This window comes from Phyllobates terribilis, unplaced genomic scaffold, assembly GCF_046119375.1.
Source record: "Phyllobates terribilis strain yellow unplaced genomic scaffold, ASM4611937v1 Scaffold_9__5_contigs__length_417890890, whole genome shotgun sequence".
In the NCBI taxonomy this organism is placed as follows: Eukaryota; Metazoa; Chordata; class Amphibia; order Anura; family Dendrobatidae; genus Phyllobates; species Phyllobates terribilis.
Window position 1 is genome coordinate 372,794,804 of NW_027362769.1, and position 25,548 is coordinate 372,820,351.

Here is a 25,548-nt window from a genome sequence, read left to right on the forward strand (position 1 = left end):
CGATCAGTGGGGCTCCTGGAGGCCGGACCCCCATTAATCATAAATAAAATGAAGCAGATGCAAGCGACGCGCCATCACTTCATGAGATAGGAATACCCCTTTAAATAAAAAGTGGTTGCAATGCATTTCCGACTGCGTTATCGGGGCTCATTGAAGGTTCTGATCATACCTCAAACTTTTGCCGGAGCTCTTCATTTCCCTCTTCTCCTTCAGGTGGCACAGGCACATTAAAATACTCGCCCTCTTCTTGGCTGAGCAACTTGAACCTAGAGGGGACAAGAAAATTATAAAGGTCATTTTTCACTTTTAAAAAATAACTAGCGCTGTACCTGTAGCCGCCACTAGGCGGAGCATCCAACAAATGTATTTATCACATTGTGAGCTCCCTCTAGTGGTGGCTGCAGGAGGACAGAATTTTATTGCCGAGCTTAGCAGGAGATTTGGAGCTCGGTATGGGGCCCCTCTGTTATTCGTGTGCGGTGACAAGTCGCTCTGCGGCCATTGCCTCCCCGCAGCGACACAGTTATACGATGAACAGCAGAGAACAGGCTGAACTCGTCCTACCGTGTAAGTCAGAAGGACAATGGAGTAAAAATGATTTCCTGGAGATGAGGAGAGATCAGCAGCGTCACGCATCGCCGATCCGGAGAGGAAATGAGCTGGAGGACGGAGCCAGGGGAAGGGTAATGAAGGACGCTGTCCAGAGGAAAGTGCATAACCCGCAGGATCTTATCTCAACCTTTTAAAGGAGCTTTCCTTTCTTACACGATTAAAGTTTTGCAAAACTTTTGAAATACCTCGTTGGTTCCCTTGATCACCATTTTCAGTATCTCAAATGAATATAAAGCAATCAGCCATAACAATAAACGGAATTTGTCAGCAGGTTTTCGCTACATAATCTGAGAGCAGCATGAAGTAGGTGCTTTTTCAATACAATCAGTGTTTTATCAGCAAGAGGTTATCACTGCAGGACTAGGTGTCTCATGTCTTCTGGTCCAGCCACGCCCTCACCACTGATTGGCTGCTTTCTGTTATGTCTGTGATGTGGGTGGAGTTATACACAACTCAGCATACTAGACCTGCAGCAGAGAAAACGGATTCTATCAAAAGGACAGCAATCAGCCCAGTAAGTGACACATCGCTGGAATCAGGGTCTCAGCCTCTACACCATACTGCTCTCAGATTACATAGCACACGCCTGCTGACAGATTCCATTTGAAACAGGTGAACTGAATGACATTATCTGGCGCTTGTCAGTGAGAGATCAGTCAGGTCTTGAAGTTGAAGTGTTGGAAGTCGGAAAAATGGGAAAGTTTAAAGAATCTGTAATGGGGGCCAAATTGTGATGGGAGGACGCCCAATATATGGCGGGTCTTGTGGGTTGTTCCTGGTATACAGCAGGTCCAGGACACGCAGAGCATCGCAGCTATGATAGAAAGGTGTCAGGACACGCAGAGCATCGCAGCTACGATAGAAAGGTGTCAGGACACGCAGAGCATCGCAGCTACGATAGAAAGGTGTCAGGACACGCAGAGCATCGCAGCTACGATAGAAAGGTGTCAGGACACGCAGAGCATCGCAGCTACGATAGAAAGGTGTCAGGACACGCAGAGCATCGCAGCTACGATAGAAAGGTGTCAGGACACGCAGAGCATCGCAGCTACGATAGAAAGGTGTGAAGACACGCAGAGCATCGCAGCTACGATAGAAAGGTGTCAGGACAAATCGCAGCTACGATAGAAAGGTGTCAGGACAAATCGCAGCTACGATAGAAAGGTGTCAAGACACGCAGAGCATTGCAGCTACGATAGAAAGGTGTCAGAACATGCAGAGCATCGCAGGTATGATAGAAAGGTGTCAGGACATGCAGAGCATCGCAGGTATGATAGAAAGGTGTCAGGACATGCAGAGCATCGCAGCTACGATAGAAAGGTGTCAGGACACGCAGAGCATCGCAGCTACGATAGAAAGGTGTCAGGACACGCAGAGCATCGCAGGTATGATAGAAAGGTGTCAGGACATGCAGAGCTTGCTGTGAGTGGGGCTGTGAACACCAGTCAGATGGGCCCATGTTGCCCGCTGTTCACTGCAGAAAGTGCCTACACCGGGTACAGGAGCATCAGACCTGGAGCAGCAGTAATGGTAGAAGGCGCCAGGTCTGATGAATCCCGTCTTCCATCATGTGGACGGCTGGTGAGTGTGCGTCACTTACCCGGGAGGAGATGGCGCATGACTAACCATTGGAAGAAGACAAGATTGCGGAGGCCGTGTGATGGGCAATGTCCTGCTGGAGACCTTGTGTCCTGGCCTTACAAGGATGTGACACCTGCCTAACACTGTACAAGTGCCCCCCTTCTTGGCAGCCATATTCACTACCGGCAGAGACCTTTTCCAGCAGTATAGTGACGCACCTCATAATTTGAAGGACATAAAGGATCTACTGACATCTTGCACCAGATACCACAGGACACCATCACAGATCTTGTGGAGTCCAGGCATGGATGAGTTGGAGCTGTTGTGGCAGCGCGTGGAGCGGTCGTGCTCCGTTCTTGTGTCTTTCCTTCCTCCGCGGCCCCCATCATACCCATACAGCAATGGATCCACGTTATGACAACTACTCTCAGCAGTGTGATCTTACCAGCCGTCCACACTGGCCTTCTGCAGCTCCGAGATGCCAAATGACAGCGAACCCATGAAGTCGTTTCTACTGGTGAGGTCCCAGTCCCATATCTCCACCGATAACCTACGATCCTTGTCCGACTCCTTCAAATTACTGTCAGAGAGAAGAGAAGACGTTGGAGCGGTCAGACAGCGGATGCGACCGTAGTCCAGGCCGGAAGCAATCATTAGGGAAACACTCACAATTTAAAGACCTCGTTAAACGTAGGGTTGAGGGAACATTTGATGGTTTTGGTCTTCTGCTTGCTTTCTCCCTTGGGGTCAGGGACGAGCTTCAATTTCACATATGGATCGGAGAGTCCATTAGGGTCCATAGGAACCAGATTTTTTCCTTCTCCCACTAAAAAAAAAAGGGGGAAAAAGAAAAATAAGAATTTAGGGAAGAGGTGGTGTCACAATGGTAGAAACAGATAAATGAAGGTGTCTGATAATGTCTCCAGGATCAATCGGACATAATAGCGGGGCGTCCTCTGCTCGATAGGCCAAGATCTGCTACAACGCATGGCGGACTCAGAGCGACCACGGGGACAGCCCCATTTTCTTGCAAAAAGCTAAAGGCACACAGAGTGCAGAAAGAAATTCCAGCAAGGATATGCTGAGCCTTGTAGTTCTGATATTACTAGTAGATATTCGCATTGCACAAGTTAAAAGCTAAGAAAAAGTTTATACAGCAGTGATCAAAATAATAGACATCCAATATGACTAACCAGCTTAATCACTGTTTTTGGTATAAATTATATTATAGAATTATATAATTATTCTGTGAAGAAATAGGTGTGAAACAGGTGGCCCTTATTTAAGGGTGAAGCCAGCACATGTTGGACATGCATTTCTCCTTGAAATCCTGAGAAATATGGGTCGTTGGAGACATTGTTCAGAAGAACAGCGTACTTTGATTAAAAGGTTGATTGGAGGGGGTAAAACGTATAAAGAAGTGCAGACAATGGTCGACTGTTCAGCTAAAATGATCTGTAATGCTTTAAAATGGAAAGCAAAACCAGAGAGACGTGGAAGAAAACGGAAGACTACCATTCAAATGGATCGAAGAATAGCCAGAATGGCAAAGGCTCAGCCAATGATCAGCTCCAGGATAATAAGACAGTCTCAAGTTACCTGTGAGGACTGTGACAGTTAAAAGATGCCTGTGTGAAGCTAATCTCTTAGCAAGAAGTCCCCGCAAAGTCCCACTGTTAAAAAAAAAAAAAAACAAAACGACATGTACTGAAGCGGGTACAGTTTTCCAAAGAACACAGCAACTGGCCTAAAGAGAAATGGAGAAACATTTTGTGGACTGATGAAAGTAAAACTGTTCTTTTTGGGTCCAAGGGCTGCAGACAGTTCATCAGACAACCCCAAACTCGGCATTCAAGCCACAGTACACTTTGAAGACAGTGAAGCATGGTGGAAGCATCATGATATGGGAACGTTTCTCTTACTATGGTTCCGGACCTATGTACCACATACCAGGGATCATGGAACAATTTGCAGATATTAAAATACTTGAAGAGGTCATGTTGCCTTATGCTGAAGAGGATATGGCCTTGAAATGGGTGTTTAATCAAGACAACGACCCTAAACACACCAGTAAACTAGCAAAATCTTGGTTCCAGTCCAACAAAATGGAGGTTATGGAGCGGCCAGCCCAATCCCTGGACCTTAATCCGATAGAACACTTGTGGGGTGACATCAAAAACGACGTTTCTGAGGCAAAGCCAACAAATGCCAAAAAATTGTGGGATGTAGTGAAAGCATCCTGGGCTGGAATAACAGCTGACAGGGGCCAGATGTTGGTTGACTCTATGCAACATAGATGTGAAGCAGTTCTAAAAAGCTGTGGGTAACAACTAAATATTACCGTATATTCCGGCGTATAAGACGACTTTTGAAGACTGAAAAATCTTCTGTCTAGTCTGGGGTCGTCTTATACGCCGGTAATGCTTTTGAACTTTCAGAAATTGACATGCGGGGATACTCTGGGGGTGTTAATAAGCTGCCGTGGCCGTATCCCTGCCATGTCGGAGTTAATATAAGGTGGAGGGAGTTAAAATACGGCGGCGGTAGGTCCAGACAGTCAGCGCTTCTGTGCTGAAACTGACACATCGCTGCGTATTCCCAGCTCCGGACACAGCGCAGGGCTTCTGTGCTGACAGCTTTCACTTGTCACAGAAGCGCTGCGCTGTGTCCGGAGCAGGGAAGTTCGCATCGCTTCTGTGACAATATATGAAAAGCCGGCAATTCAGCAGCGGCATAAGCCGGCACCCGACAATTTAGAATAGAAAGAATAGAGCTTCACACATAGATTAGATAGATAGAAACATGTCAGTCACATATATATGAAGTACAGTGACAGTGTTGCTTACTGTACTTGTCATTTAGTGTAAAGGATTTATTAAAACAAATAATAGTGTTTTCATGCACCGTCTCTTTAAAAAAGCCGGCCGGCAATTCAGCATCTGTACCCAACAATTTATAACAGACAGAATAGAGAATCACACATAGATTAGATAGATAGAAACATGTCAGTCACATATATATGAAGTACAGTGACAGTGCTGGTTACTGTACTTGTCATCTAGTGTTAAAAAAACGGATTTATTTAAAAAAAAATTGGCGTGGGGTTCCCCGTAATTTTAGTCTCTAGCGGAGGTTAAGCAGACGGCTGGGGCAGATGTTTGAAGCCTGGGAAGGGGGTAATACCCACGGAGCTTCCCAGGCTACTAATATCAGCCCCCAGCTGAATACCTAGCCTTTACTAGCTATTAGAATGGGGGACCCCCCCAAAAAAATGACGTGGGGTCCCCCCTAATTTAATAGCTAGCAAAGGCTAGGCAGACAGCTGGGGGCTGATATTAATAGCCCAGGAAGGGAGCCATGAATATTGGCCCCCTCCCAGGCTAGAAACACCAGCCGTCAGCCGCCCCAGAAATGGCGCATCCATAGGATGCGCCAATTCTGGCACTTAGCCTCGCTATTCCACGCTGCCCTGTAGCGGTGGCAGTGGGGTAATAGGGCTGGGGTTGATGTCCGCTTATAATGCCAGCTGACATCAAGCCCAGGTTAGTAATGGAGAGGCGTCTATAAGACACCCCCATTACTAACCCCATAGTAAAAGTTAAAAAAAACACAAACACCCAGAATAAAGTCCTTTAATTGAAATAAACACACAATTCTTTATTGTTCTAAATTAAACCATACTTACCATCACGCCCATTCCAGCTGAAGCCAACGATCTCCTGCAATAAAAGTAAAATAATAAAGCAACCTCATCCTTACCTTTCCATGGTTCCCAGGACGGCTCCAGCTCTGCTACATCGAGATGACAGGCTGGACCGCAGCAGAACGCTGCCATCCAGCCTGTCATCCCGCAGACACTGAGAAGCGCAGGCATGCTTGCGCTCCTCAGTGTCTGGCTGTGACGGCATCCAGATGAGCCGACAATGAACTCAGCTCACCTCCTGGACGTCCGTCACTGACAGCGTGGGAAACTTCTACTGCGCATGCGGGGAGCAGGAGAATTTTCCCACGCTGTCAGTGACGTGCATGAGGTGAGCCGAGTTCATTGGACATGATCTCGGCTCATCTGGATGCCGTCACAGTCAGACACTGAGGAGCACAAGCATGCCTGCGCTTCTCAGTGTCTGCCGCATGGCAAGCTGAACGGCAGCGTTCTGCTGCGGTCCAGCCTGTCATGTGAATGTAGCAGAGCTGGACCGGTCCTGGGAACCATGGAGAGGTAAGGATGAGGTTGCTTTATTATTTTACTTTTATTGCAGGAGATCGTTGGATTCAGCTGGAATGGGCGTGATGGTAAGTATGGTTTAATTTAGAACATTAAAAAATTGTGTCTTTATTTCAATTAAAGGACTTTATTCTGGGTGTTTGTGTTTTTTTTAATTACTTTACTAGAAATTCATGGCGGTCATGTCTAATATTGGCGTGACCCCATGAATTTCGGGCTTAGGGCCAGCTGATAATGCCAAGCTGGCCTTAACCCCTTTATTACCCAGTGAGCCACCGCACCAGGGCCCTGGATGAGTTGGGTACAGCGCCAGAAGATGGCGCTTCTATGAACGCGCCATTTTCCGGGGTGGCTGCGGACTGCAATTTGCAGCGGGGGGGGCCAGAAAGCTTGGGCCTCCCTGCGCTGCAGATTCCAGCCCCCAGCTGCCTAGTTGTACCTGGCTGGACACAAAAATAGGGCGAAGCCCCACGTATTTTTTTTTTAAATTATTTCATGAAATAATTAAGAAAAAAAGGGCTTCCCTATATTGTTGTGTCCGGCCAGGTACAAATAGGCAGCTGGTGGTTGGGGGCAGCCCGTTCCTGCCTGCTGTACCTGGCTGGACACAAAAATATGACGAAGCCCACGTCAACATTTTTGGGAAAAATTAATTACAAAATTAATAATAATTTAGGGACTGCATCTTTATTAACCCCTCAATTGTCATTTAGTGTTAAAATAAAGGATTTTTTAAAAAGAAAATTGGCGTGGGATCCACCATCATTATAGTCTCTAGCGGAGGTTAAGCAGACGGCTGGGGCAGATGTTTGAAGTCTGGGAAGGGGGTAATACCCACGGAGCTTCCCAGGCTACTAATATCAGCCCCCAGCTGAATACCTAGCCTTTACTAGCTATTAGAATGGGGGACCCCCCAAAAAATGACGTGGGGTCCCCCCTATTTTAATATGTTTATGAGTGACAGTTTTCCTGCTATATACCTGCATGTCATAAGAATTTAAATTAAAAAAGGACCATGTTAAATTCAAATCTGTTTTTTTTTAATTTTTACCGGTGTTTGGTATGCGTTGGAAAAGGGGTAGTCTTATACGGTGAATATATCCTAAACTCTATATTTTAACAGGAAAGTAGGGGGGTCGTCTTATACGCCGGAATATACGGTAGGTTAGTGATTCACAGGAATGCCAAATCCTCAAAAAAAGAGACACATTGTGAGTTTGTCAAGACAAATGCAGACACTGATATTTTTTAGAACGGCCCAATGTTCATTTTTTGCTATTTTCTGTTAAGTAGTTAAAAATTCTATACGTTTCTCTTCAGTTTTTGAATTAGAAAACAGTCTGCAATGTTCCCAATGCAGGGAAATAACAAGGAGTATAAATAATTTGTGTTAACTCATGTTTTGAACACACTGCTATTATTTTGAACACTACTGTAAATGTGCAGAGAGACTCGCTGGTATATTAATCTAATGTGCACTTCTAGGTGAGAAATGCACAAGGAGGTACCTATTACATAGGACTGCAAGGTTTCAGATCACTATAGTATCAAGTCTGAAATTTTACATGGGGGTAAAATAATCCATTTTTTTCACCAATAGTGGGATGACTGCAGAAGTGCAGTACACAGAATACAATCCAACATCCAGGCCGTGGCTGCAATCTGTATCGGCATGACAGCGTGCACAGCCATGATGGAAGCGAAATCCTGCAGCACACAAACACTGCTGACATTGGCAAAGTGTGCACCATTGACACTAATATGGCGCCATCTAGTGGCGAAATGCAGGTAGTGCTGCCGAGAGGGGTGACATTGAATGCAGCTTTTATCCGATCATTAATCATTACAGTAAGGGAATAAAGCGCGAGCCGCATCCGCCAACGTGAAAGCAACTGGCCGAGGAGATGACTGATGGCTTCATCTGCTGCCGGGAAGAAGCGTAGAAGGGTTTGTTTTGTTTTTGGTGCAATCCGTCACTTGTAAGGAGGGAGAAATGTTAAAGCCATGCTCCCTCCTTAAAGGGTTAATCCTGTTCATTATTACCCATGTATGATTGGATTGTAGACGCGTGAACTTGTACGGGAGATGGAGGGCACGAGTGACCGCTAGATAATGAAAAGTTACCACAATAACGCCACATTTGCACAGGTAATATTGCCTTGGAGTGGCTGATAAAAGAGAGTGCAAGAGAACAAGTGCAGATAATCCACTGAGCGTCATAGTAGTGACCTAGGACAGTTGAGCCGTGGGATGGACAGCTTGCACGTTGTGGGCTGAGCATGCTCTCAGCGATGGGTAGTCGGTTGTCATCCTGCAAGAGAGCGGATCTAGAAGAAAGGCTGCAGCAATGGGGAGGGGGCCAATAGCCCTAGTAAAGTAATAGGGCTATTGGCCCCCTCCTCATCGCTGCAGGCAGGTGTAAAAGTGACCATCCGTCATGCATTTCCCCTAAGCTTCCATTACTCACTCACCCATGACAGTCAGCACCTCCTGGATGATCTCGGCTTTGATGTGTATTCTCCCGCGGCGCTCGGTGTGGTCAGTCCCGCAAAGGCTGGGAACGTTCATTACACAGCGTTTGTGAACATTCATCATACACGCTGGAAATATAGAAATACATGGATTATGGTCAGTAAAAAAAAAAAAAAAAAAAAAAGTTCTACATTTAGGACCACCCTATCTTTTTAAAGGGTCCACCATGAAGACTTTTTTAGTAAATTCCTGTATTTCCTAGAATATAAACTCTGGAGAAACTTTTCCTAGAACTTTTATTCTACGTTCCTTCTGGAAACGTAGGAAATAATTTGACAACTGACTGTCACCAGTTGGAGGTTGGTCTCTGCAGCTCTTTGACAAGAGAATGGTGTTATCCCACCTATACATTAACGCAACATTTACTCCCCCCCCCCCTTAAAAATCTAAAACATGCATACATACATGCATACATACATACATACAGTGGGTAGGGAGGAAAGTATTCAGACCCCTTTACATTTTTCACTCTTTGTTTCATTGCAGCCATTTGGTAAATTCTAAAAAGTTCATTTTTTTCTATCATTAAAGTACACTCTGCACCCCATCTTGACTGGAAAAAAAAATCAGAAATGTAGAAATTTTTGCAAATTTATTAAAAAAGAAAAACTGAAATATCACATGGTCATAAGTATTCAGACCCTTTGCTCAGACACTCATATTTAAGTCACATGGTGTCCATTTCCTTGTGATCCTCCTTGAGATGGTTCTACTCCTTCATTGGAGTCCAGCTGTGTTTAATTAAACTGATAGGACTTGATTTGGAAATGCACACACCTGTCTATATAAGACCTCACAGCTCACAGTGCATGTCAGACCAAATGAGAATCATGAGCTCAAAGGAACTGCTCAAGGAGCTCAGAGACAGAATTGTGGCAAGGCACAGATCTGGCCAAGGTTACAAAAGAATTTCTGCATTACTCAAGGTTCCTAAGAGCACAGGGGCCTCTATAATCCTTAAATAGAAGTAGTTTGGGACCACCAGAAGTCTTCCTAGACCTGGCCGTCCAGCCAAGCTGAGCAATTGTGGGAGAAGAGCCTTTGTGAGAGAGGTAAAGAAGAACCCCAAGATCACTGTGGCTGAGCTCCAGAGATGCAGTAGGGAGATGGGAGAAAGTTCCACAAAGTCAACTATAACTGCAGCCCTCCACCAGTCGGGCCTTTATGGCAGAGAGGCCCAACGGAAGCCTCTCCTCAGCGCAAGACATATGAAAACCCGCATAGAGTTTGCTCAAAAACACATGAAGGACTCCCAGACTATGAGAAATAAGATTCTTTGGTCTGAGGAGACGAAAATAGAACTTTTTGGTGATAATTCTAAGCGGTATGTGTGGAGAAAACCAGGCACTGCTCATCACCTGCCCAATACAATCCCAACAGTGAAACATGGTGGTGGCAGCACCATGCTATGTGGGTGTTTTTCAGCTGCAGGGACGGGACAACTGGTTGCAATTGAAGGAAACATGAATGTGGCCAAGTACAGAGATATCCTGAATGAAAACCTCTTCCAGAGTGCTCTGGACCTCAGACTTGGCCGAAGGTTCACCTTCCAACAAGACAATGACCATAAGCATACAGCTAAAATAACAAAGGAGTGGCTTCAGAACAACTCCGTGACCATTCTTGACTGGCCCAGCCAGAGCCCTGACCTAAACCCAATTGAGCATCTCTGGAGAGACCTGAAAATGGCTGTCCACCAACGTTCACCATCCAACCTGATGGAACTGGAGAGGATCTGCAAGGAAGAATGGCAGAGGATCCCCAAATCCAGGTGTGAAAAACTTATTGCATCATTCCCAAGAAGACTCATGGCTGTACTAGCTCAAAAGGGGGCTTCTACTCAATACTGAGCAAAGGGACTGAATACTTAAGACCATGTGATATTTCAGTTTTTCTTTTTTAATAAATTTGCAAAAATTTCTACATTTGTCTTTTTTTTCAGTCAAGAGGAGGTGCAGAGTGTACTTTAATGAGAAAAAAATGAACTTTTTAGAATTTACCAAAAATTTAAAGGGGTCTAAATACTTTCCATACCCACTGTATGTATGTACAGTACAGACCAAAAGTTTGGACACACCTTCTCATTTAAAGTTTTTTCTGTATTTTCATGACTTTGAAAATTGTACATTCACACTGAAGACATCAAAACTATGAATTAACACATGTGGAATTATATACTTACCAAAAAAGTGTGAAACAACTGAAAATATGTCTTATATTCTAGGTTCTTCAAAGTAGCCACCTTTTGCTTTGATGACTGCTTTGCACACTCTTGGCATTCTCTTGATGAGCTTCAAGAGGTAGTCACCGGAAATGGTTTCCACTTCACAGGTGTGGCCTGTCAGGTTTAATAAGTGGGATTTCTTGCCTTATAAATGGGGTTGGGACCATCAGTTGTGTTGTGCAGAAGTCTGGTGGATACACAGCTGATAGTCCTACTGAATAGACTGTTAGAATTTGTATTATGACAAGAAAAAAGCAGCTAAGTACAGAAAAACGAGTGGCCATCATTACTTTAAGAAATGAAGGCCAGTCAGTGCGAAAAATTGAGAAAACTTTGAAAGTGTCCCCAAATGCAGTTGCAAAAACCATCAAGCGCTACAAAGAAACTGGCTCACATGAGGACGGCCCCAGGAAAGGAAGACCAAGAGTCACCTCTGCTTCTGAGGATAAGTTTATCTGAGTCACCAGCCTCAGAAATCGCAGGTTAACAGCAGCTCAGATTAGAGACCAGGTCAATGCCACACAGAGTTCTAGCAGCAGACACATCTCTACAACAACTGTTAAGAGGAGACTTTGTGCAGCAGGCCTTCATGGTAAAATAGCTGCTAGGAAACCACTGCTAAGGACAGGCAACAAGCAGAAGAGACTTGTTTGGGCTAAAGAACACAAGGAATGGACATTAGACCAGTGGAAATCTGTGCTTTGGTCTGATGAGTCCAAATTTGAGATCTTTGGTTCCAACCACCGTGTCTTTGTGCGACGCAGAAAAGGTGAACGGATGGACTCTACATGCCTGGTTCCCACCGTGAAGCATGGAGGAGGAGGTGTGATGGTGCTTTGCTGGTGACACTGTTGGGGATTTATTCAAAATTGAAGGCATACTGAACCAGCATGGCTACCACAGCATCTTGCAGCAGCATGCTATTCCATCCAGTTTGCGTTTAGTTGGACCATCATTTATTTTTCAACAGGACAATGACCCCAAACACACCTCCAGGCTGTGTAAGGGCTATTTGACCAAGAAGGAGAGTGATGGGGTGCTACGCCAGATGACCTGGCCCCCACAGTCACCAGACCTGAACCCAATCGAGATGGTTTGGGGTGAGCTGGACCGCAGAGTGAAGGCAAAAGGGCCGTCAAGTGCTAAGCATCTCTGGGAACTCCTTCAAGATTGTTGGAAGACCATTTCCGGTGACTACCTCTTGAAGCTCATCAAGAGAATGCCAAGAGTGTGCAAAGCAGTCATCAAAGCAAAAGGTGGCTACTTTGAAGAACCTAGAATATAAGACATATTTTCAGTTGTTTCACACTTTTTTGGTAAGTATATAATTCCACATGTGTTAATTCATAGTTTTGATGTCTTCAGTGTGAATGTACAATTTTCATAGTCATGAAAATACAGAAAAATCTTTAAATGAGAAGGTGTGTGTCTGTATGTATGTATGTATGTATGTATGTATGTATGTATGTATATTTACACACACACACACACACACACACACACACACACACACACACACACACACTCCTGGTGTACCTAGGGGAACCTGCTGTATATGGCTTGTTTAAAAAAAAAAATTCTTAAAATTATAAAAAAGAAACATCCAGTTGTTAATTAAATCAAAATTTCCAGCAGGCATAACAAAAAAAACTGCTCCAGAAGTAAAATTTCATGTAAAATACAGGGGTTTAGTAAAATATACATGTCGCTTAAGAGCAATAAAACCCAGCTCATGTCATTCCAGCGCTGACCAGCAGAGGGCGCTGTACACCAACATATTCAGAAGATATTTCGCCATTTTTATCCCATTACACTTTAAGACACAGAACATTTTGTGACTGCAAGTAAGAGACAGACAGGTATTCACACGAGGAGGACAGACTGACGAGGACGAAGGACAGCGGAGGAAGCTCCGGGGTCAGAGCTGGACATGGAGACAGACGTCACACTGACAGCCACACGTCGTCTTACTTTCACACTTCATCCCTTGGTGAATGAGGCCGTAAAGCAACGAGCCACAGTGGTCACAGAACGTCGGGCTGGAATACGTGTGGATTTTAAACTTGTGCTTACTTCTGGGGTCCTGGATGTAAAAAAGAGAGAACATAGTCATTGCACGTGTTATAGTGGTCACTTCTACGCCTTCATTGTGGAGCATTTACCTCTTAAAGGGGAGCTCTCACTTGCCATAAATATGTATTTTTTTACCCTATGTAAATGCCGCTGTTCTCCTGAATCCGGCGAGGTTTTTCTTTTGTTCCTGTGTCTCTCCGTTCCAGAGATATGGCCCCTTTCTTCCCTGTATGTAAAGCTAGCCTTCTAAGCCAGAAGGGCGTGATCCCCAGCTCTTCATGGGCGTGTTCATAAGTACCACGCCCACTTGGATAACAGCAGATTTATACATAGGAAAGATGGGGCCATATCTCAGGAATGAAGAGGCGTAGAAACATAAGAAAAACATCGGCGGATTCAGGAGAACAGCGGCATTTACATCAGATGGAAAAAATATAGATTGATGGCAAGTGACAGGTCCTCTTAAAGTCATTGAATCTTCCTCTTCTATCTATTCTGCCATATTCTATTTCTATAGAAAGAAAGCTGGTATGTGAGGGGCAAGAACCCCCAAAACATCTGTCTTTAGGTGGGTGTCGTCTTTTAAAGAAGACTCCGATTTGGCTTATACTTTAGTCATGTTGCAGGGTTCATTAAAGAGGTTGTCCATTTTTATTATATTGAGGACCTATCCTAATTATAGATTCTAAGTATAGTCCTGGAAAACCCCCTTTTTTTTTTTTTTTTTTTTTTAAAAAGATATGCACAAATACCAGGGCAATAAATATATATATTTTTTTCGCTTAAATTCATGCATTTTGGTCTAAAAATATTGTTTAGAATTAGGTTCTATTAAAATTTAACTTTTACGTGCAGAATGAGTTAAATGAGGATCCGTCAGTGAGTTCGTTCTGACAGGAGAATTTGTAAGTCTTTTATCTGTCTTTAATTGAGCTCCAATTAGCTGATTGATGACCACAGATCACGTCAAACGCGAGCGAGAAGCTCAGTAAAAAAGGACCAATGTAAAGAGTTACAAGTTCTATCTGAAGATCTCACTGAAGGATTCTCAGTTAACTCATTCGGCAGACAGAATTGAGCAGGGAAACAGTGCATGTAAAAGCCAAAAAGGGGGAAACATTTTAATGAAACCCAAAATTACAAAATATATTTTTTTTTACCAAAAAAACCCAAAAGGTGTCCATATCCTTTAAAGAGTGGGATATTGACCTTTTAGGGTGGCTGCTTCCACTAGACTTATTACCCATCTTTCCTGGGCACCTGAAAAGTAAATAAGATTAGGGTCCGGATATCTAAATTTGCCATAAAGCTGGGTGACAACAATACGAGTTCTCACCCAGCTTTCCCAGGATCAGATATAACAGACTGATAGAAGAGAGTGACTCAAAGGCCTGGGAACGATGGCCCCACTAAAGGCTCCTCCATCTGCACAGGCGATCAGTGACAGTCATTGAGCAATCCAATCTCATTCCGCAGCTGGCAGGAAGAGACGCCACCGGCTGCCAGGAGCCGGGCACCACTACGTGGGCACTTAATGTATCAGATTCTCAATTACACAGGAGGCGCTTCACAAAAAAAAGCTTCGTTCCTGGCAATTTCCCAGCCCTTGCACATCCTTCCATGACAGCGAGCACTTCATTAAAAACACTTTGAAGGCTTTAATTGGAAGACATTTCAATTACATCTTCATCTGGCAGAGAAGCTGAAGTAAGGGCAGTCCTCAGAGCCGCCCGGGAGAGATGGCGGGCGTGTGACACCCGGCAGTCTGGATGCCATGTCTGCCTCTTATCATGCTCCACAGATGGCTGCCACAATGACCAACTGCTAATCACTTGACTTTCTATCCCATATTGAGGAGGATTGCAGCTCTTTAGATGCTGCTGCATAGAAATTTGTGAGATGGGAGGGGGCCTGGCCTAGGAAAACTTCCTTCAATACCTCCTGCAGTTACCACTAGGGGGTACAGCTCCCATAGAGCTCACTACTTGCTGTATAAATCCATACGCAGTAAGCTGCCCCTAGTGGTGGCTGTATAAATCTGAATGTAGTTAGTTCCCCTAGTGGTGGCTGTATAAATCCATACGCAGTGAGCTCCCTCTAGTGGTGCCTGTATAAATCTGTATGTAGTGAGCTCCCCCTAGTGGTGGCTGTATAAATCTGTATGCAGTGAGCTCCCTCTAGTGGTGCCTGTATAAATCTGTATGTAGTGAGCTCCCCCTAGTGGTGGCTGTATAAATCTGTATGCAGTGAGCTCCCCCTAGTGGTGGCTGTATAAATCCATATGTAGTGAGCTCCCTCTAGTGGTGGCTGTATAAATCCATATGTAGTGAGCGCCTTCTAATGGTGGCTGCATAAATCTGGATGCAGGGAGCTCCCCCCTAGTGGTGTCTGTATAAATCCATACGCGGTAAGCTGCCCCTAGTGGTGGTTGTATAAATCTGTATGCAGCGAGCTCCTCCTAGTGGTAGCTGTATAAATCTGTATGTAGTGAGCTCCTCCTAGTGGTAGCTGTATAAATCTGTATGTAGTGAGCTCCTCCTAGTGGTAGCTATATAAATCTGTATGTAGTGAGCTCTCCCTAGTGGTGGCTGTATAAATCCATACGCGGTAAGCTGCCCCTAGTGGTGGCTGTATAAATCTGTATGCAGTGAGCTCCCCCTAGTGGTGCCTGTATGAATCTGTATGCAGTGAGCTCCCTCTAGTGGTGGCTGTATAAATCTGTATGTAGTGAGCTTCCCCTAGTGGTGGCTGTATAAATCCATATGTAGTGAGCTCCCTCTAGTGGTGGCTGTATAAATCCATATGTAGTGAGCTCCCTCTAGTGGTGGCTGTATAAATCCATACGCGGTAAGCTGCCCCTAGTGGTGGTTGTATAAATCTGTATGTAGTGAGCTCCCTCTAGTGGTGGCTGTATAAATCTGTATGCAGCGAGCTCCTCCTAGTGGTAGCTGTATAAATCTGTAAGTAGTGCGCTTCCCCTAGTGGTGGCTGTATAAATCTGTAAGTAGTGAGCTCTCCCTAGTGGTGGCTGTATAAATCTGTATGCAGTGAGCTCCTCCTAGTGGTAGCTGTATAAATCTGTATGCAGCGAGCTCCTCCTAGTGGTAGCTGTATAAATCTGTAAGTAGTGAGCTTCCCTTAGTGGTAGCTGTATAAATCTGTATGCAGTGCGCTCCCCTAGTGGTGGCTGTATAAATCTGTATGTAGTGAGCTCCCCCTAGTGGTAGCTGTATAAATCTGTATGTAGTTAGTTCCCCTAGTGGTGGCTGTATAAATCCATACGCAGTGAGCTCCCTCTAGTGGTGCCTGTATAAATCTGTATGTAGTGAGCTCCCCCTAGTGGTGGCTGTATAAATCTGTATGCAGTGAGCTCCCCCTAGTGGTGCCTGTATGAATCTGTATGCAGTGAGCTCCCTCTAGTGGTGCCTGTATAAATCTGTATGTAGTGAGCTCCCCCTAGTGGTGGCTGTATAAATCTGTATGCAGTGAGCTCCCCCTAGTGGTGGCTGTATAAATCCATATGTAGTGAGCTCCCTCTAGTGGTGGCTGTATAAATCCATATGTAGTGAGCGCCTTCTAATGGTGGCTGCATAAATCTGGATGCAGGGAGCTCCCCCCTAGTGGTGTCTGTATAAATCCATACGCGGTAAGCTGCCCCTAGTGGTGGTTGTATAAATCTGTATGCAGCGAGCTCCTCCTAGTGGTAGCTGTATAAATCTGTATGTAGTGAGCTCCTCCTAGTGGTAGCTGTATAAATCTGTATGTAGTGAGCTCCTCCTAGTGGTAGCTGTATAAATCTGTATGTAGTGAGCTCTCCCTAGTGGTGGCTGTATAAATCCATACGCGGTAAGCTGCCCCTAGTGGTGGCTGTATAAATCTGTATGCAGTGAGCTCCCCCTAGTGGTGCCTGTATGAATCTGTATGCAGTGAGCTCCCTCTAGTGGTGGCTGTATAAATCTGTATGTAGTGAGCTTCCCCTAGTGGTGGCTGTATAAATCCATATGTAGTGAGCTCCCTCTAGTGGTGGCTGTATAAATCCATATGTAGTGAGCTCCCTCTAGTGGTGGCTGTATAAATCCATACGCGGTAAGCTGCCCCTAGTGGTGGTTGTATAAATCTGTATGTAGTGAGCTCCCTCTAGTGGTGGCTGTATAAATCTGTATGCAGCGAGCTCCTCCTAGTGGTAGCTGTATAAATCTGTAAGTAGTGCGCTTCCCCTAGTGGTGGCTGTATAAATCTGTAAGTAGTGAGCTCTCCCTAGTGGTGGCTGTATAAATCTGTATGCAGTGAGCTCCTCCTAGTGGTAGCTGTATAAATCTGTATGCAGCGAGCTCCTCCTAGTGGTAGCTGTATAAATCTGTAAGTAGTGAGCTTCCCTTAGTGGTAGCTGTATAAATCTGTATGCAGTGCGCTCCCCTAGTGGTGGCTGTATAAATCTGTATGTAGTGAGCTCCCCCTAGTGGTAGCTGTATAAATCTGTATGTAGTTAGTTCCCCTAGTGGTGGCTGTATAAATCCATACGCAGTGAGCTCCCTCTAGTGGTGCCTGTATAAATCTGTATGTAGTGAGCTCCCCCTAGTGGTGGCTGTATAAATCTGTATGCAGTGAGCTCCCCCTAGTGGTGCCTGTATGAATCTGTATGCAGTGAGCTCCCTCTAGTGGTGGCTGTATAAATCTGTATGTAGTGAGCTTCCCCTAGTGGTGGCTGTATAAATCCATATGTAGTGAGCTCCCTCTAGTGGTGGCTGTATAAATCCATATGTAGTGAGCTCCCTCTAGTGGTGGCTGTATAAATCCATACGCGGTAAGCTGCCCCTAGTGGTGGTTGTATAAATCTGTATGCAGCGAGCTCCTCCTAGTGGTAGCTGTATAAATCTGTATGCAGCGAGCTCCTCCTAGTGGTGGCTGTATAAATCTGTAAGTAGTGAGCTCTCCCTAGTGGTGGCTGTATAAATCTGTATGTAGTGAGCTCACCCTAGTGGTGGCTGTATAAATCTGTATGTAGTGAGCTCCCATTACTGGTGACTATATAAATCCATATGTAGTGAGCTCTCCCTAGTGGTGGCTGTATAAATCCATATGTAGTGAGCTCCCTCTAGTGGTGGCTGTATAAATCCATATGCAGTGAGCTCCCCCTAGTGGTGGCTATATAAATCTGTATGCAGTGATCTCCCCCCCTAGTGGTGGCTGTATAAATCTGTATGTAGTGAGCTCCCATTACTGGTGACTATATAAATCCATATGTAATGAGCTCCCCCTAGTGATGGCTGTATAAATCTGTACGTAGTGAGCTCCCCCTAGTGGTGACTGCATATAACCAGAATTATATACTTTACCAAGCGGAGCGCATATTAAATTTAGCTTTGGGATCCCATTGCGCATGTCCTGGATTGATGGAGGTGAAACCGAAACCAATTAACCCCTCCATATGCCAAACACTGGTCACAGACATGAGTCCAATAGACGAAGGAGGCTAGTCTAGACCTAATGAGCTTTGCGGCTCAATATTAGGGAGGGTTAAGCAGGAAGTAGCTTGCATTATCCTATAGTTCTCTACCAAACCATAATGTCTCCCAGCACAGCACCCAAAGCAGTGGTCACCCAGCTTTCCTGGAGCCCTGAATGGTAAATATGAAATCATATGCATTTGTCATAACGAATGGTGACAACCCATCAGGGCAGCCATGCTGGTTTTCTTACAGCTTTCCCTGAATCAGATCCAATAAAAACCCATTAAATGACCAGGCCCAATGGGCTTTTACACCGGACTGGCACCATCCCCCCACCATCTGCCGCCGGCATTTCTATAGTAAAGTCCTGATCCGCCAACAGTCGTCAGTCTCCGATCACCATTTATAAGACTATAAAGTGCCCTCTGCGGTCGTTTCCCAATCCATCACCAGGATACAAACCCCGCAGTGTCTGTAAGACACAGAATACAGACAGGGATACGAGCCGGAGTATCCGGACAGGACCCTAAACCACAACTCAACCGCGGTAATAAAAGCCACCACCGGGGGGCGGTGCAAGACATGGTGGTCCCAGAATCCCACCTATAGACTGCAGAGCAGCTCCGCACCCGCTGTACAGACTCATGAAAGTATTGTCCCCTGTTATCAGCACTGGGAGTACGTGACATGAAGTCACAATCTCCAGAAACATTTATATACGGCCATCAGCCAGAACATAAAAAGCTACAGACCGGTAACAACGGGAGAGGATATCAGCAAGTGACCAGTCTGTTCTGGAAGGGGATCAGGTGGAAGATGGAAAAAAATGGGAAAGTGTAAGGTCCTCTCCAAAATGGCATATCTTGCGGGACGGTCCCCTGTACACGACGGGTCTCGCGGGGTGTTCCAGGTACACGGCAGGTCTCGTGGGGTGTTCCCGGTATACGGCAGGTCTCGTGGGGTGTTCCCGGTACACGGCAGGTCTCGTGGGGTGTTCCCGGTACACGGCAGGTCTCGTGGGGTGTTCCCGGTATACGGCAGGTCTCGTGGGGTGTTCCCGGTATACGGCAGGTCTCGTGGGGTGTTCCCGGTACACGGCAGGTCTCGTGGGGTGTTCCCGGTACACGGCAGGTCTCGTGGGGTGTTCCCGGTACACGGCAGGTCTCGTGGGGTGTTCCCGGTACACGGCAGGTCTCGTGGGGTGTTCCCGGTACACGGCAGGTCTCGTGGGGTGTTCCCGGTATACGGCAGGTCTCGTGGGGTGTTCCTGGTACACGGCAGGTCTCGTGGGGTGTTCCCGGTATACGGCAGGTCTCGTGGGGTGTTCCCGGTACACGGCAGGTCTCGTGGGGTGTTCCCGGTACACGGCAGGTCTTGTGGGGTGTTCCCGGTATACGGCAGGTCTCGTGGGGTGTTCCTGGTACACGGCAGGTCTCGTGGGGTGTTCCCGGTATACGGCAGGTCTCGTGGGGTGTTCCCGGTACACGGCAGGTCTCGTGGGGTGTTCCCGGTATACGGCAGGTCTTGTGAGGTGTTCCCGGTATACACCAGGTCTTGTGGGGTGTTCCCGGTATACACCAGGTCTTGTGGGGTGTTCCCGGTATACAGCAGGTCTTGTGGGGTGTTCCCGGTATACACCAGGTCTTGTGGGGTGTTCCCGGTATACAGCAGGTCTTGTGGGGTGTTCCCGGTATACAGCAAGTCCATTCTTTCCGATCCTACGGAAGATACTGCAGCTTTAATTGTTGTAAAACGTTGCTTCTGGTTCTGATAGAAAGGCGTCAGGACACGCAGAGCATCGCAGCATTATATCCGCAGATCGGTCAGGGCGTCCATGATGACTCCTCTCCACCCCCTACACCGGGCACACGAGCATCAGACCTGGAGCAGCAGTAATGGTAGAAGGCGCCGGGTCTGATGAATCCCGTCTTCCATCTTGTGGACGGCTGGTGCTCGTGCGTCACTTACCCGGGAGGAGATGGCAGCAGGACGCCTTATGGGGAGAAGACAAGATGGCGGAGGAAAGTGATGGGAAATGTCCTGACATCATGCGGATGTGACACCCGCGTAACACTGTACAGACCAAGATGCCATGACAGAACTTGTGGAGTCCAGGCCTCGCTGGGCCGTGCCCCATATTCGACCTGTGGGGAACGGTGTAAGGGACTTCTGATGTCCCGGATCCATGTTAGCAGCCATCTGCCTGCGCTCTCCTTCTAATCTGAGGCGACAGCCATTTTTTTTTACACCAGTGTGAAAATCTACCTAAATCTAATTAAAAAGGTGCAATGGCGAGATAATCGCCCCTGCGGCTGCCATCACCACCGCGGATCTGAAGCTTTGTCTTCAGTCGTCGTCATAGATTAATCCAAAGCGGCGGGAACCAGAGAAGAAAAGCCGGGATCAATTTGTGGGGGGATAGTTAATGGCGGGGGCATCGATGGGGCGTCTGCGGCATAAAGAACAGGCCGTCGGTATTGAAAGTCTGGATCACATGGGGAGAAAATGAAATTATTTCACCCGGAATAGAAAACAAAAGCGTTGATGGGGAACTGAATGAAGAATCAATACAGGTTGTAATGAGATACTGGCGAAGGCGCCGGGAGCCGACTGATTGCATTTCAGCGCAGGCAGACTGGAAAGGATGATGAAAGGACGGACTCTATGAACAACATACAGTCACGTCTTTCCAGGAGTCCCCCCAGTCATGTATCCTGAAAAAAAGGCCCTTTCGTAAAGACTTGAAATGTGAAAACCGTTTGTTAATATCTTTTTCCTAAACCGAGATGTACTTGAATGAATTTACAGGCCCGAAGCCTAAGGCTGCACCACCGAGACAGGAGACTTCAGGTGCTGCGTTGGGTCTTGTTTAAATCCAGAGTCTTAAATAGTGGCTGCTACGTGTCAATATGGACTCAGGTCTGTAGGACAAACACTTCACCTAACAGAAATCAGGACAGGAAATGTTGTCAGAGTCTCTCAGTAGTGCAGCCTCAGGCATTGGGCCTACAACTTCAAAACCTCATATCTCAGCAGAGGAATAAGATATCCAGAAACAGTTTTCACGTTATTGATGTACAGTTGAAGGGCTTTATTAATAATGAGTCATCACCTATGACAATTCAAACAAAGGTCTAGTTAATGGGAACATCCCCTATGGGGGGGGGGGGGGTCACAGTGGCGATATGAATGGTCATGAAGGGCTAAGGGTCCTAACAGGACCTTTTGTATACTACAAATTACAGCCTTAGTTTTTTTTCTCACTGACGGAGAGATTATAAAGGACGTGGACCGGAGCGATGTCTCTGCCTTTTCTCCATTAAGCACAGTCCTGATTATAGGGGGGAAATTCATCCCAGATGTAAGTGTGAACGGACGCAAAGTCGCACAGAGCTGACAATTCATCACCAAAGTGTGTGTCCCCGGCTCCGCTCAGTGCAGCCATCATCCCCATGGCCGTCAGCATTACAGGAGGCCCGGCTTGGGCTGCTGTCCATGGTGCTGCCTGCCGGGCACTGTCACAAGGGCCGATCCATCCCGTAAGCGCCAATGAATTGAGACAAGCTGGAAAGGATTCACATGTCTTCTCACCCTTGTACTTAATGCTGCAGGGCTGTGTACAAAAACAAGCGCCCATGGGCCTTGTCCACGACAACTCATCATGTTTTAACCTTCACAGCAATCACTAAAATGAGTTATACTTATGCCATTTTTTTTTTCACCCCAGAAATAGCGCCACTCTTTTCTACAAGGTCAAGTCCGGCATTGCACTACGACATGATCCAAGGGCAAGGGTGGTGCTGACCTCATACCGCCTCTTAATTTGGTTAATAGGGTACCACTATGATTGACAACGATTCATCTTTTAAGAGTCCCTAGTTTTATAAGACAGAAAGTAAATGACCCTAGAGATGGCAGAAGCTTCGTCATTCTCGCTCAGCAGGTCATATAAATGTCATCCAACGCCGCATGGATAACGAGATGAGACCAAAATTCTACTGGTAGGGCAACCCTAGCAGTCATACACCACTATAAGGGGACATATCCACTGCACTGATTTAGGTAAAATTATTAATTTAGGGGATTGTTCCACTTCTGGCCACAAGGTGTCAGTGTCCTACAAGTGTCTGCCAGTGATGCTTAAGCAGAGGGAGTGCTACCTGCACCGCAGAGACCGCCATTTTTAGGAGGAAATTTTATGCGCCCGCACATGGTTAAGGTTGTCCACCTCATATTCTCCCCCCCCCCCCCCCCATTTCTTTTTTTCTTCCAGTTCTGCTTCCACTTATATCGGACAATGGTGGTATGAAATTGTGTGTGGACGCTGCGCCATGCAAACAGGAAAATGGGACCCTCATTTTCGTGATCACTGGTGATCCTGTGGAGATGATGAATTATTATGGGCCACCTTTTACATTTAAATGCATGTATTTGGAACTAAAAAAAAAAAAACATTCTTACAATTTGGATTCATTAAAAATTTTGCACCGTTTACTGGCTGTAGAAAGAGTTAACTGAGAATATGTCAGTGAGCTCCTGACAACCTCATGAGAGATTGTCTTTTTCTGGGCTCTGCTCAGCTGATTTATGACCAATGACTGCATCAAAGTTAAATGTGCAAGGAAACAGGGCCTGTATAAAGCCAAAACAATGCAAAATTTGCAATGAAAAGCAAATGACAAATAATTTTTCGCCCCAAATGCATGCAATTATTATTATTTTTTTATTTATTCATTTATTTATTTTTTTTAAAGGTGGACAACCCCTTTAAGTAAAGATGCTGAAAAAAAAATTCAGTGAAAAGTAGCGATAGTAGCAGGTGATCACTTTTAGATGAGGGGAACCAATTCTTACCAGGAGATCCCTTTAATACCAAAATATAGAAGATCAGTAAAATATGGGGTATGCCTTTAAGAGAGGACTATATTAAGTGACTGTAGCTGGTTTCTAGCCGATTTGGAGATAGGAGGACTCTAGAAGTGGTCCACATGTTTTACCTCTATAATCCCTTTAAACTCATCCCGGCAGAGATACAGTAAGCAGCATTTATCCTTCCCCACTAATCACACAAGGTGTCATTATAACAAAACTAATTACTGGCTCTCCTAAAGTCTTTAACGAGCTGGCACTGAGCTGGGCAGTACCAGGGCGGGCAGAACCTGCCTTACCATTAACAGGCAGAGATATGTGAAGGATCAGGACAAGCAGAGACAATAATGGAGGGGAAACAAACTGAAGACAGGCACAGAAGAGAGGTTTGCAGAAATTAGGTGAAGACCAAATAGGAAAGAGGATATTTTATGGCCGCCTGTCAATAAATAACATGAGAGATGCAGTATAAGGATGAGGGTAAAATGTGTTTAGAGCATCTGGGAGGCAAAATATAAGAAAGAGCAATCCAAAAATTACAAGCAGCACGAGAGAAGTCCTATATAAAATCCCATATTCTTGGGAAAAAACCCTAGCAAGTTATGTCTCAAGGTTTAGGAGTAACATTTCTACATAAGAAAGTAAACAAAGACATCCTGATAGTTCTTCCTGCCACAACACTACTGCCAACATGGATAAATACTCAAAGGCTGAATTGAAATAGCCAAGGTCCATGTCTTGCAGCCATACTAGGATCTCTAAAAATGACAAAAAAAAAATTACAGGTCAAAAAGTTCTACAACGTATGGAAGGCTCAGCAGAAGTTACATACTTAAAAGTTCGAGAATACATGAGCAGTAGAGAGGTTGAGATACCATGGGCAGCTCTGGAGAGGTTATGTAGTCCATTAGAGAGGTCGATAATCCATGGGCAGCTCAAGAAAGTCACAATGTCCAGTAGAGAGGTCAGAGATGCCCATGGATTCTCGGAGAGGTCACGTAGTCCAGTAGAAAGATTGAGAATCCATGGGCATCTCTGGAGAAGTCATGTAGTCCAGTAGAGAATCCATGGGCAGCTCAAGAATATCACGTAGTCCAGTAGAGAGGTTGAGAATCCATGGGCAGCTCAAGAAAGTCACGTAGTCCAGTAGAGAGGTGGAGAATCCATGGACAGCTCTGGATATGTCACGTAGTCTAGTAGAGAGAGGTCGAGAATCCATGGGCAGCTTTGGGGAAGTCACATGGTCATCTCTGGAAATGTAGAGAATCCATGGGCAGCTCAAGAAAGTCACGTAGTCCAGTAGAGAGGTTGAGAACCCATGGGCAGCTATGGAGAGGTCATGTAGTCCAGTAGAGAGGTCGAGAATCCATGGGCAGCTCAAGAAAGTCACAATGTCCAGTAAAGAGGTTGAGAACCCATGGGCAGCTCTGGAGAGGTCATGTAGTCCAGTAGAGAGGTCGAGAATCCATGGGCAGCTCAAGAAAGTCACATAGTCCATTAGAGAGGTTGAGAACCAATGGGCAGCTTTGGAGAAGTCACAATGTCCAGTAGCCAGTAGAGAGGTCGATAATCCATGGGCAGCTCTGGAGAGGTCATGTAGTCTAGTAGAGAGGTCGAGAATCCATGGGCAGCTTTGGAGAAGTCACATGGTCCAGAAGAGGTTGAGAACCCATGGGCATCTCTGGAAAGGTCGAGAATCCATGGGCAGCTCAAGAAAGTCACATAGTCAAGTAGAGAGGTTGAGAACCCATGGGAAGCTCTGGAGAGGTCATGTAGTCCAGTAGAGAGGTCGAGAATCCATGGGCAGCTCAAGAATATCACGTAGTTCAGTAGAGAGGTTGAAAATCCATGGGCAGCTCAAGAAAGTCACGTAGTCGAGTAGAGAGGTGGAGAATCCATGGGCAGCTCTGGAGATGTCACGTAGTCTAGTAGAGAGGTCGAGAATCCATGGGCAGCTTTGGAGAAGTCACATGGTCATCTCT

At 45.8% G+C, this 25,548-nt stretch overlaps 1 protein-coding gene across 2 annotated transcripts in view; it reads right to left on the bottom strand.

Annotated features, from left to right (window-relative positions):
* The window catches only part of PRKCB (protein kinase C beta), a 116,335-nt gene that overhangs the window by 44,735 nt on the left and 46,052 nt on the right, over positions 1–25,548 (bottom strand). For both annotated transcript variants that reach the window (XM_073648328.1, XM_073648327.1), the window contains exons 4-8: positions 13,146–13,257; positions 8,890–9,018; positions 2,863–3,019; positions 2,639–2,773; positions 170–266 (exon numbers count right to left, since the gene is read on the bottom strand). In XM_073648328.1, the coding sequence (XP_073504429.1) occupies positions 170–266; positions 2,639–2,773; positions 2,863–3,019; positions 8,890–9,018; positions 13,146–13,257 (630 nt within the window). The remainder of the gene's footprint in view (positions 1–169; positions 267–2,638; positions 2,774–2,862; positions 3,020–8,889; positions 9,019–13,145; positions 13,258–25,548) is intronic.